Here is a 14,101-nt window from a genome sequence, read left to right as displayed (position 1 = left end):
TGCTTATAATCCCAGCTACTCGGGAGGCTGAGGCAGGAGAATCGCTTGAACCCGGGAGGCAGAATATTTACCCAGAGAAAATATGTCCACACAAAGATCAAGTGCTTATAGCAATTTTATTCATAACTGCCAAAAACTAGAAACAACCCAAATGTCTGTCAGTTAGTAAATGGATAAACAAATTGTGGGAGAGCCACAAAAATGGAATGAAGCAAAAAAACTACTAATACACGTAGCTACACAGAGGAATCACAAATTCTGCTAAAGGAAAGAAGCAAGATACAAGAAACTACAAACTATATGTCACCACTTAAATGACATTCTGTAAAAGGAAAAAATCAGATCAACGGTTTCCAGAGGCCAGAGAAATGAGAGGGGATCGATTACAAAGGGGCCCGAGGGAACTTCCTTGGTGTGATAGAAATATTCTATACATTGATTATGGCATTTGTTACATGACTGTATATATTTGTCAGAACTTAAAGAAATGTACACCTAAAACATGTGAACTTTACTGTATACAAATTGTATCTCGGCCGCGCGTGGTGGCTCATGCCTGCAATCCCAGCACTTTGGGAGGCCGAGGCGGGTGGATCACCTAAGGTCAGGAGTTTGAGACCAGCCTGGCCAACATGGTGAAACCCCATCTCTACTAAAAATACAAAAATTGCTTGGGCATGGTGGCAGATGCCTATAATCCCAGTTATTGGGAGGCTGAGGCAGGAGAATCACTTGAACCTGGGAGGCGGAGGCTGCACTGAGCTGAGATCATGCCACTGCACTCCAGCCTGGGAGACAAAAGCGAGACTTGGTCTCAAAATTTAAAAAATTTTAAAAAAAAATTGTATCTCAATAAATTTGATGCTAAAATAAGAAAAGTAGATATAGTGTGGAATGGTTAAGAGCAGTCTCTGATGGAAGAAAAACTTTGCAAACCGTACCTCTGCTAAAGGACCAATATTCAGCATACATAAAGAACTCCTACAACTCAACAACAACAAAATAAACAACCCAATTCAAAAATGGGCAAAGAACTTAAATAGACATTTCTCCAAAGAAGACCTATAAATGGTCACAAGGCCCATAAAAGATGCTCAACATCACAAATCATTAGGCAAATGCAAGTTAAAACCACGAGATCCACTTCACACCCGTTAACATGACCATTAGAAAAATAAATAAATAACAACTGTCGGCCAGGACGTGGAGAAACTGGAATCCTGGTACACTGCTGATGGGAATGTGAAATAGTGCAGCCACTGTGGAAAACAATAGGTTGATTGCTCAAAAAACTAAACGCAGAATTACCATGTGATCCAGCAATTCCACTCCTAGGTATATATCCAAAAGAATTAAAAGTAGAGACTCAAACGGGTAGTTGTACACCCGTATCACAGCAACATGATTCACGGTAGCCAAGAGGTAAAAACAACCTAAATGTCCATCAACAGATGAATGGTTAAAGAAGTGTGGTGTATCTATACAATGAAATACAATTCAGTCTTAAAACGGAATAAAATTCTGACACATGCTACAACGTGGATGAACTTTGGGGGTATTATGCTAAGTGAAAGAAGCCAGAAACAAAGGGACAAATACCTTATCAGTATGAGGTCCCTAGAATGACAAATTCATAGAGACAGACAGTGGAATGGTGGTTACTAGGGGCTGGGGGAAGGCAGGAATGAGGAGTTGTGTAATGGAGACAGAGTTTCCGTTTGGGATGGTGAAAAAGTTCTAGAGATGGACAGTGAGAATGCTTGCACAACATTATGAATTATTTCATGTCGTTGAATTGTACACTTAATAATTCCTAGAATGGTATTTTGTGTTGTGTATGTTTCACCACAATTAAAAAAAAAAAAAAAAACACAGTCTCTGGACTTGAACTGCATAGGTTCAAATCCCAGCTCTGCTACTTATAGGACAACCGTGAGCAAATTACTACTCTCTATGTCTCATGTTCCTCAGCTCTCAAATGGAGATAAGCAATAAACCCCACCACACAGCGTTGTTGTGAGCATTGTAAATTGTAAAGTGCTTCCTATGGTACCTGGCACGCTAGAAGCACTCAGCAAATGCTGGCCATTGTTATGGGCCATGATCCATTATGTGATGCTTTGCTGGAAATGGTTCCATTACCTTTTCTACATTTCCATGCAGGTATCAGTCATTCCATTTTTTTTTAAATGTACATAGATACTATTCCAGACAGAACAAATTTAAAGTAGAAAATTATATAACCCAATAATCATTATCTTATTAATTTTTCTTGAAACACTTTCTCCACTACAAATCACAGGTGAATGCATCTGAAATTACTTAAAGGTGATGTGACTCCAAAAAGAAAAAAAATCCTGATTTGCACAGCTGGAGACAGACCCCCAGACCAGACCACAGGCTTGGCGAGCCCCGCCCAGCCCAGAGCCAGCCAGAGGGCCTTCGTGGCAGCGGGTGAGGGAGGTACTCACCGATCCAGCATTCCAAGCGCGCACAGGGCGTGGTCTTCACCACATCGGGAGGGTCCACACCAACATTCAGGCACAAAACTAAGGCAACACTTACTGTCTTCATCTGAAAGCATAACAGAAAAAAATATACATATATATTTCAATATGGAACTCATGTATGTGTTTTTCCAGCTTTTAAAATGTCCCCCAGAACACTGAGCCCCTTCCCCACCCCCCTGCCCTCCAGCCAGCCCTCCACCTGTCACCTGGCTATCCCAGCCCTAGTGCAGGAGTGACGCCCTTCTCTGAAGGCAGGGTTTCACAGCAAGGGTGGCAGGTGGTGAGAGGGACGTAGCAGGAAGGGCTATTCTCAGGCTTATGATAAATCTCCAGAAACGGAATTATTTGATCAAAAGCTATAAACATTTTAACACACTCAATACATTCTGCCAAATTCCTTTGCAAAAAAAATTACACAAATTTACACTCCCACCAGATATTAAACCAGATATAAAATCCTTGTTATTTAAAATCATCAATCATTTAATGAGAAAAGCTGTCGTGTTGATTTAGTTTGCATTCGTTCACATCAGTGATGTTGCCTGGTTCTCCTAGCGTTGTTCACTGTTCTCACTGCCTGCGTTGTTCACCCTCCATGGACCATCTACTCATTCCTCGTACTTACACTGTGGCATGGCCACACTGACCTCTCGGCCCTCAAACCCACAGTTCCCTCTGCTGAGAGTTCCCCTCCCCTGGGTCACCTGGCCGGCTCTGACTCTCTCCTCGGATCTCAGTTTAAAGATCAATTTCTTGGGGAGGCCTTCTCTGGATACCCCTCAACACACCTTCCACACTCCCCATCGGGGTGGAACCAGCTGGGGAACGCTGCGATCGCACCTATCCTTTCCTCCTGGCAGAGCGCCAGCCCATGGACACTCCTCAGTGGGCCAGAGGCTCAAGTCCACTCTTTTGAGCAAAACCCTGGCCCTGACTAGGTGCTAACTATCTGCGGAATGAGGGAAGACATGTATTTCAGTACAGTGTTTCTGTTTTACACTGACCCTTTAAGCTGTATGGATGTTACTTATTCTGGTATATGATACAAGAAAAGGATTAACTTTTTCTCATAAAACTAGCCAGTTGTGTCAATCTCTGTTAAATAATCTGCCTCAAACTCATAGGTGTGCACAGATACATATATTAATTCTCACAGAGACAAAATTCTATTACTGGGTAATCAAATTCATCCCATTAACCTATCAACCAATACTTCTACTAGTACTACATTAATTTAACTAATTTATCTTTATATTTCATAATACTTAGGTCATTTTTCACCCTCAAATTTTTTTTTTATTTTACTTAGCTATTTATATTCACTTATTTTTTTCAAATCAGTTCTTCAATCTTTTAATCCCATTGGGATTTTTATTAAAATTGCACTGAACTAAAATTGCAATGAAGTTTAATTTGAACTTAACGTTAAGAAGTAACATCCTCATAATATTCTATTTTCTATACAGAACATAATATGGTTCTCCATTTACTCAATGTTCCTTTAACTGTTTTCAGTAACATTCTTATAGTTTTCTTCACGAATAAATCCTGTGCATTTCTTACTGGGATTATTCCTAAGATCTGGGTGTTCCATAGATCAGTAGAGTGATGACAGTTAACATTAATTTAATTGACAGTACATTTTGAGCAGCTAGAAGTGTATGGTGGTGTGCACCTGTGGTCCCAGCTCAGGAGGCTGGGGCAGGAGCATTGCTTGAGCCCAGGAGTTTGAGGGTACAGTGTGCAATGACTGTGCCTGCCAACTGCCACTGCACTCCGGCCTGGGCAACACAGCAAGACCCCATCTCTAAAAATAAATAAATGAATAAATCATTTTTAAAATACCTAAAGAAAATAATTTGCATGTTCCTAGCATAAAGAAAAGATAGGCCGGGCATGGTGGCTCACCCCTGTAATCCCAGCACTTTGGGAGGCTGAAGCAGGCAGATCACCTGAGGTCAGGAGTTCAAGACCAGCCTGGCCAACATGGTGAAACCTCATCTCTACTAAAAACACAAAAATTAGCCAGGCGTAGTGGTGTGCACCTGTAATCCCAGCTACTAAGGAGGCTGAGACAGGAGAATTACTTGAACCCAGGAGGCAGAGGTTGCAGTGAGCTGAGATTGTACAACTGTACTCCAGCCTGGGCAATAGACCAAGACTCCATCTCAAAAAAAAAATAAAAAGAAAAAAGAAAATGATAAATACTTAAGGTGATAGGTATCTCAATCACTCTGATTTGATTATATGAATGTATAAAATTATCACCAATAAAAATGTTTTTAATTTTTAATTTTAAAATTATTTCCAGATATTTCATGAGTATTTCAGGGAAATACATATTTCCCCATAACAGTTTCTTATTGATAATTGTTGCTATATAAGAAAAATGGTTAGTTCCTTTACTACATTCTTAGTTAAACGTAATTGCTTTTTGGTGATTCTTTCAGGTTTTGAAAGTACACAACTATACTATCTAAGAAAAATAAGTCTGCCTCGTTCTTTCCAATAGATCATTCCTCTTGTTTCAGTTTTAGGTCTTCATCTTTTATCAGGAGAAAGCACTGAAAATCAGAACAACAAAAGTCACTGTATTTAATTAGTCATCCAATATTTAAGTAATATTTAAGTAATCGGTATCCATAATCCCAAATCCCAATTATTGTATAGCAAACTCAGCCTTTGCGGATACACTGCTTAAAACTAGACATTTTCTGGAAACGTTTCTGTGGTCTTCCTGTGGCCACGGCGAACACCTGTGAACACCTGCCTCACAACAGTTTTCGATCAAGGGTGTTCCTTTCATGCTCTGTAATATGGGGAGGAACGGATTCAAACCGTGGAGCAAGTTCCAAGCTGCTTCCTAAAGGAAGAGGCTGGCTTTGCCTACAGCCATCTGTAGGGGCCCTCTGTGGGAAGGGAAGCCTTCTAATGAGAAAACAATCTATACCATCAGGCTCTCTAATTTTCATAATAGATCGTGCGCTTCCCCACAGCTTAACTGGTTCCCAACTGGCTTCTCTTATCTTGTCCCTAATCTGCAGAGAGAATATGCCTTAAACTGATGTCAGGCTCCTGTAGCAAAATCCAGTGGAAGAAACAGCATTAACGGGCCAACTGGAGACACCCACCGGCTGCTTCCGTGGCCAAGTGCCACCGCCGCTGCCCTGGGGCTTGTCTGGCAGTGCTTTCTCCCCGTTGATCCATATGCTCCGTGTGCCCCAGGAAAAGGTGGGCAAAGCTGTTTTTCTGGGCTGATGTATGCTCAGTAACTTCCCATACAACCCTGTTCTTTCTTGCCCTCCGGAAGTTCACAGCCAGGTTTGGGGTTCAGTCCCAGCACTTCTGATCAATGGTGACCTCCCTGTGCTAAGGTGCTTGTGTCCTGAGCCGTGCAGTGTAGATACACAGTCTACTTCATCCTTCACCAAAGGGTCATGAACTAGGTGGTGGCGTTCCCCTCCCAGCAGGGCATCCAGGGAGTAAGGGGTGGATGCAAGTCCAGGGAGACAGCAAGTGGGGCAGCCAGGACTAGGGCAAGCTCGCCGGGTGAAGAGGCTCTGCAGCTGCTGGGTCTCCTTCCTCATCTGCGTATCGGGGCTGGGGAGGCGGTGGAGGCTGACACAGGGCAGTGAGGAGGCATTCCCAACACCTCTGACTTTATTCCTATTTCTCCTACCTCGGCTGTCATTCTAGACAAGTCATATTCCCTCCGCCTCTACAAATGCAGCTAATTAAATTTTTAAACTTCAACATTCCCGGTCAAATGAGTAGTTCTAGTTAATTATAAAAATGATCTCTGAAGATCCCTGAGTCCCTTACACAAAAGTACTGATAGAAGCCCAAGAATCGTCCTTGAGTCCCACGGGATGACTGAGGGGCCTCACCTCACTGTGCCTGTCAGTGAGTGTGGTCTTCCTGACTCACCAAATGCTACTGAGAGAGACGTTTCTGACTTCTTTACAGGCCAGCAATAGGAAGGCATGGCCCTCAGCTGGAATGTGTGAAATTAGCTACACTATACAAAGACAAGAACCAAGACAAGAAAGAAATTAATTTGATTCATCCTTGTTTACACAATACACACCTAACCCTACATCCTGCATTCTACTTTGAAAGAAAACAAGAAAAACACCTGAGAATACACTGATACATGAACCAGAACAATGTGTTTGCTCTAACATCTAGCTACCAATTTAACTCCAAAACTGGGCAAAACACAGTGCTACCACATATACTCAAGCCAAAAAAAATACGTCTTGCTCCTCTGCAAATTTTAACACTGTGAGCCTAATTTCAAATTTGGTCAGTTGTTTGTTTTGTTTTTTGAGACAGACTCTCGTTCTGTTGACCATGATGGAGTTCAGTGGCACGATCTTAGCTCGTTGCAACCTCTGCCTCCTGGGTTCTAGCAATTCTCCTGCCTCAGCCTCCCAAGTAGCTGGGATTACAGGCGCCTGCCAGCATGACAAGCTAACTTTTTGTATTTTTAGTAGAGACGGGGTTTCGCCATGTTGGCCAGGCTGGTCTCTAACTCCTGACCTCAGGTGATCCACCAGCATCCGCCTCCCAAAGTGCTGGGATTACAGGTGTGAGCCACCACACCCAGCCTCAAATTCAGTAAGTTTTTTAATTCTTAGCTATACCTAAAACGTCTTTTTGGCATTTTATTTTCATTTCTATGGCAACCTCGTTCCAAAAACTCTTGATTAATGTTTTTTAATAACAGTTACAGAATGTTTAAAATGTAAGGGCTATCAAATTTAATGTGCCAAAAACTGCATAATATTACATAAATAAGTTTTTTGACTTTAAGACATTTTCCTCCAATGCAATGTAATTTAAGATGACATGGTTATAGCCCCATAGGTTAATTTTGAATTTGAAAAGAGTATCATTTTGAGAAACTATAAAACCTTAAATGCTCACTAACAATGCATGGCCTTGGATATGACAGTTAATTTCAATCCCTCCTGAAAAATTTCCTCATCCTTAAAGTCAGGGGGTGGAGACAAATGACCTCTTAGGTGCTAAGGATTTTTCAGATTCTGAAGTTCTGACTCATGACTGGTCTTCCCAGCCATCCTGGAGGCACCCGCTAAAGTCAGGAGCACACGCCTAAGGACTCTGTGCCCCGGCTCAAGGTCTCCACCCAGTCATCCTGGAGGCACCCCCTAAAGGCTGGCACACACACCTAAGGATCCCGTGCCCGGCTAAAGGTCTCCACCCAGTCATCCTGGAGGCACCCCCTAAAGGCTGGTGCACACACCTAAGGATCCTGTGCCCAGCTCAAGGTCTCCGCGGCACTTTGGATTCCAGGTGGGAGAGGCTGGGGGCCGTCAAGCAGTGGGGTCCTGATGGTATTATAACAGCCTGGGCAGTGTTCTTGATGGTCCTTTGGTGCCAGCTTGGTTTTGAAATTCCAGTGTTCACCTTGGTGAAAGGATAATGTGATCCCTCTGCCCTGTCTCACAGAACACACCTAAGAGGGTTAAAACACCCAGGAGGGTTTGGAGCGGCACCCAGGAAGGTGAACACACCCAGGAGGGTGAACACACACAGGAGGGTTTGGAGCGGCACCCAACATTCACCATGTTAACATTTCCACTCTCCATGGAATCAATCAAGAGTGTCCAGTCTCACCCCAGCTCAGGCCAAGTGTTGCCGCCAAATGAGCTGTTAAATAATCCAGTGTTCAGAGCGTCTGGGTGTCAGAATTGCACACAGGGCCTGCAGACGAGATCACCTCCATTCGAAGGCCTGTAAGCTCAGAGCATGTCACCTCACAGGTGAAAGATGTATTAATGTCTGTCACCTCCCAAAGAATTCAAACCAAATCGCAAGGGATTTCCTTACTGGAGTCTTCCTTCATAACTGATTGGATAAAATCATATATATTTAAAAAGATACAGGTGATCAGGTGGCACAAACAAGCTTGAGTATAAATTCCCAGGCTGACACACAGTGACACCTAAGTCACCGTGCAGAATGAAGAAATTAAACATGTTCAGCAGCCCAATCACTGCCTCCTGTTCCCCACATTGAGAGTGTGGCTCACACTTATCCTCCCAACACCAACAACTGAGACTGGTGGAAAATAAACAGAAAGCAAGACTGGGGCTGGCCACACGGGTCACAGCATTCACGATCCCCTGGTTTGTCTGAAGGCAGAGCCACCCAAATCCACCCAATTCCCAGGAGCGCTCATTAGGATTCACAGCACCAAGCAGAAACTCGGAGCAAAGCCGAAGCTACACAAATGCATAATTTATAAAGAAAGTCAGAAACTAGAACATATAGCAAAGAGAGTAGATATACCTCGCAGGGAAGGGGAGGCGGATAACCAAGTTGTTCAAGAGAAGGAAAAGCCAGTTTGCCCCCTCACTTCCATTCCAAGCACTGCTACAAAGGGAGCACCAAGCCCGCAGGAAGCACATCCAACTGAATTTCTGCAAGCAAACCCTGCAGTCCAAAACAAGACCATCATCACCAGCAGCAACTGTGTTAGCTTGGGAGACTCCCTATTTTTATATTCCTTTGTTCATTTCAATGGGAATTGGGAATGAGGGGAGAGGTGCTTGAATTTATGAGCTCAGTTTGTTACCTTGAGCCAGAGGCCTCATTTAGATTTAAGCACTACTCTTTTTTTAGGCCAAATTCTGTCTATGTATCACTGCTTTTAAAATCTGCCTCCACCCCTGTAGAACGTCCTGATCAAAAGGAAACGAGAAGAGGACAATTTCGGCCTCAGGGATGAGGAGGCCTCACCCACGGCGACCTTCGCACACAAGTGAGGAGTGCTGCAGTCCTCACCTGGCTCACCCCTTCCTGCACCACGCAAACTGCACAAGGGACTTGGTGTGAGTTGAGTTCCAGCATCACAGGCCCTTGAGAAATTTAGATTTTCTGAAAGTCAAAATAAGAACTGCATACATAATAAGTTTCATAAAAGGAATCGTTATAGCTCACTTTAAAGGTGCTAGTTTTATTCTGGGGGAAAAAAAGTTTATTATAGAAATTGTAACTGTTTTGGTCAGGCGTGGTGGCTCACGCCTGTAACCCCAGCACTTTGGGAGGCCAAGCCGGGTGGATCACCCGAGGTCAGGAGTTTGAGACCACCCTGGCCAACGTGGTGAAACCCTGTCTCTACTAAAAAGGAAAAGAAATAAATCAGCCAGCTGTGGTGGCGTGCACCTGTGGTCCCAGCCACTGGGGAGGCGGAGGTGGGAGAACTGCTCGAACCCAGGAGGCAGAGGTTACAGTGAGCCGAGATCACACCACTGCACTCCACCCTGGGTGACAAAGCAAGACTCCGCCTTTAAAAAAAAGAAAAAAAAAAAGTTGTAACTATTTTAAACAAACTAAAGAAACTCCTTTCTTAAGGAATTCTATACTGAATCCTTCTGTGGTTCCTCCAAAAACAAATGGTCAGCCCTGGTGCGGGTTTGTGAGCCCATGAGACTATGCCTGGGGTCTCTAAAAGAACCTCTTCCACCCTGAGGCCTAGTGTGCACAGCCAGTCAGCCCACCAAGGACTGAGTGAGGAGCTAGGAACCATTTCTTTGCCTCTCCCTGAAACGCCTTATGGGGTGAAATTAACAAAAAAAGAAAAAATTCTTCAGTCTCCTTACCTAAAAAGTGAAAATAAAAATTTTTGTCACAGAGCGAAAATACGAGGGTATATACACTTACAAATTAATTCCAAGTCATTCAACCGCATAAAATCTAAATATGATAAAATGTATTCTATGGAAGCCTAAAGTTCCAAGTTGAAGGGCATAATTAAATGGCATATATTAAACAGTGTTATATGATAAAATAGTATATGTCCTTTACAAAAACATATTTTCAGGTTGCACAACTGCTGGTGAACTCTGTTGGCAAAAACGGGTGAACTCTGGGGTAGGTGAATTGTATCTCAGTAGAGCTGTTTAAAAAATATGTTCTCAAAGAATATTAAATGGCACAGGACGTGCTCAAACACAACTGAAAAGAGGGGGGTACAAAACTGTACCCACAACTGTGATTCCAAATATAAGGTCACACCAAATGAAAACACAAGACGTCATGAGTGATTCTGACCTCTGCAGGGGAACGTGGATCATCTTTTCTTCTTTGTACCTGGCCCTTCTGTGTATGCACTCTCCATCTACCATAAACATGTTATTTCCATAAGCATGGGGGCAGAAGTGGGGATAAAAATGACTTTACCACAATAGTCAAAAATTTTTTTCATGGTTGTGCATGTATGTCTATACAACTGTTTTTATACCCTGAAGATATAGAAAATAACCTGCTCGGTCAGCTGAAGCTTGGGCGAGTATCCCAGGTAACGAGCAAGCTGGGCTGGCGTGAGGAATGTGGTGCCGGCGGTATTGGGCACACTGAGAGATCGAGCCGTGTTTCACTTATTCCTGGCAACTCTGGTCCTTAAAAACCAACAAATAATTGGTCTTCGTAAAATAAGTATAGCAAAGGGCTCTAATATTATTTTTTTCTCCACTCCTTCCCAGTTCAAGATACAAAGTGAAGCCTATTGCTTCAATAGGGCTCAAACGATCCTCCTATCTCAACCTCCCAAGTAGCTGAGACTACAGGCACACGCCACCATGCCTGGCTAATTTCCTAACATTTATTTCATGGAACGAGATTTATTTCATGGAAATTTATTTCAGGCCGGGCACGGTGGCTCATGCCTGTAATCCCAGCACTGTGGGAGGCCAAGGCGGGCGGATCACAAGGTCAGGAGTTTGAGACCAGCCTGGCCAATGTGGTGAAACCCCACCTCTACTAAAAATACAAAAATTAGCCAGGCACGGTGGTGTGCACCTGTAATCCCAGCTATTCAGGAGACTGAGGCAGAAGAATCACTTGAACCCGGGAGGCAGAGGTTGCAGTGGGCCAAGATCATGCCACTGCACTCCAGCCTGGCCAACACAGTGAGACTCCGTCTAAAAAAAAAAAAAAAATTCAATTTTCAATGAATGGAAGGATTTCAAGGCTGTTTAGAGATTTATTTGATAACACAGCTTTACTATTCCTGATGCAAATTAAAATTAGCCACATTATCATAGGACTGAGTCATTCATTCTGGGTTAATTTTCCTTCCACTCTTCATTATCCAGCAATGTTACCCATGGTACAGGCTTCATCAAATCTACCCCAAGGCAAGTAAAAATACGCAGGGCTCCCAGGCAGGCTGAAGACATAAGCCCGTGGCATTTCTCAACAGAAAACTCTCGGAATGCTCAGAGCTTTGTTCTGCTTCTGTACCAGCCTTCTGCTTGGGCCAACGCATCTCATGAAGCCGTTCCAAAGGCCCCATAGCTCCAAATAGACGCGGGAGGTGGATTCCAATAACAGAGGCCTGGAAGAAAGGCCTCCGGGCCCCACTGCAGCTGCCACGGCATAAACCTGGCTAAATGGGATATTTTCAGGAAGATGACATCTAACATTAATGACAAGGGCTAACATTTACTTGGGAAGAAAAAGAATGGAGGAAGGGCAATTAGCCAGGAAGCTGTCATGGTGAAATAAGAAGGCCGGAGCTAGGTGTGGCAAGAGTGGAATGGGACAAGGAAGAAAGAACCCTCAGTTTCAAAGAGAATAGGGAACAGCATGCGCTGCTAAGTGGGTATCAGAGATGAAAGGCATGGGTAAATCAAAGGTCTTGCACAGCTGAAAACCTAGTAATAAGCTGTCCATTAAGATGCCCCATGGGGAACCACGGCAGATACCTGCCATCTGCAGTTCCCCATCATCTTTTTAACACCTTCCGTATATCTTGACAATTTCTTATGCTCCAGGTCCTAGCTTACTAAGGTGAGGAAAAGAAGAACTGTGTCCTGACTCCCGCAGCGAAGGGGCCAGCATGTGACCTGGGTTCCTATGATCAGATGCACCTGCAAGATCAAACTCTAGACCCCGAGATTCCAGGCCCCCGTTCCACAGGGAGGTGAGCACCCTGTGAGCTGTGCGGCAGCGGCGCCTGGTCTTCCAGGACTCCTCCAATGTCTCCGTTGCTCGGCAGCTACAGAAGCCCCCTTGAGGTCCACCGTAACCTTGGGGGCCGGCTCTCGGGGCTTCTGGAGATCCTTAGCAAATCCCCTTTCTGCTTAACCTGGCGGGAACAGACTCAGATGTTTTCTCTGAATGGCTTTTTCTGCCGTCTACATAAGAATGATGGCTTAGCAAACCTCACCTTGGTAAAATAACGGTAGAACTCTCCCCATGACCCAACTATCCAAAGGAATCCGAAATGAGGAATTACCGTAGGACAAGGCCAAAGGTGGAAGGAATTATCAACGTGAAATAACAAATAGCATCACTGCTGTTTTCCTCCAAGTCCTGGGGATGAAGGCGACGGCACACGCAAGTATCCTCGGGGATTATCGACGACTAAACCAGCTGTGGGCAAAGCGAGCTCTACAGTCAAGTCCACAATTTTACAAATGCAGAGCGGCACACACATCTTCCCCAGGTGTTTCAAAGCCTCTCTCGGCTACAGATTTTAAGATCTGAGCAGTGAGATGGTTTCTACAGCCTGCTATTCACTACACATATTTCTTCTTGACATTCTTGCAATTCTAATTGCCCAAAATATTTTTTTCTTTAACATTCTCTATTTGGTCTGATCTCATAAAGTTGAGAAAAACATGTAACACAAAACAAAGAAGGCCACATTTAACACCACAGAGTTCCATCTGAACAAGAAAACTTCACGTATCAACACAGGCCTGCAAAGGCAACGCAGAAGCCAGCGCAGGAATCGGATATTCCGAAGGGGCCACCTAAGTCAGAAATCTTTTCTTGATATAGTAGTTGTTAAAAATTCAAGCAGAGCCTTTCAATATTTGGATTTTTTTTTCTCTACAAAATAAATTTCAAAAATGGCATTCTTCAGGAAATATTTCAAGCATGAGACAAGGTGAGGCCTCTGAAACACAGGGGACAGGCCCCCTCCTCGGGGAGGCCACTTTGCTGTCCCCACAGGCCGGCCTGAGCACACCTCTGGGACCCCCAACCGCAGCACGTGGCTTGGCGAGTATATATTCGGGGATGGGTTCCCCTGGCTCTAGGGGGGTCTTCCAGGCCTGGCTTGTCTTTGAGCCCCCAGAACCTAGGATCCTTGCTGACATGAAGAGTGTCCAGCCGTTTCCTTGTCAGGAGGGGAGAGGACAATGAAACGCCCCAGTGGGGTGCAGCGGTGTCTCAGGGGAGGCCTTCCACCAACACCAGGAGGAAAGCCAACCTTCTTCCCGAGATCTGCGGCAGGAATCCCCTCAGCACGGCCACACCTGGGCACAGAGACACTGCTGCCACGGACGCCTCATCATGCTCCACAGCCACTTCTCCAGAATATGCAGCCCAGCCCAGGTCCAACACCGACCGCTTCATTCAACCACAGAGAGCACCCGTGTCCACACAGCAAGGCCCAGCCCGAGTCCAACACCGACCGCTTCATTCAACCACAGAGAGCACCCGTGTCCACACAGCAAGGCCCAGCCCGAGTCCAACACCAACCACCTCATTCAACCACAGAGAGCACCCGTGTCCACACAGCAAGGCCCAGCCCGAGTCCAACACCGACC

At 44.5% G+C, this 14,101-nt stretch overlaps 1 protein-coding gene across 1 annotated transcript in view; it reads right to left on the bottom strand.

The window, feature by feature from the left end:
• Positions 1 to 14,101, bottom strand: part of RPTOR (regulatory associated protein of MTOR, complex 1) — a 448,104-nt gene that overhangs the window by 360,133 nt on the left and 73,870 nt on the right. The window contains exon 2 of the mRNA XM_011967646.1: positions 2,472 to 2,574. Coding sequence (XP_011823036.1) covers positions 2,472 to 2,574 — 103 coding nt within the window. The remainder of the gene's footprint in view (positions 1 to 2,471; positions 2,575 to 14,101) is intronic.

Source organism: Mandrillus leucophaeus, unplaced genomic scaffold, assembly GCF_000951045.1.
Source record: "Mandrillus leucophaeus isolate KB7577 unplaced genomic scaffold, Mleu.le_1.0 Scaffold1, whole genome shotgun sequence".
In the NCBI taxonomy this organism is placed as follows: Eukaryota; Metazoa; Chordata; class Mammalia; order Primates; family Cercopithecidae; genus Mandrillus; species Mandrillus leucophaeus.
This window is presented reverse-complemented; position numbering and strand designations above follow the sequence as displayed.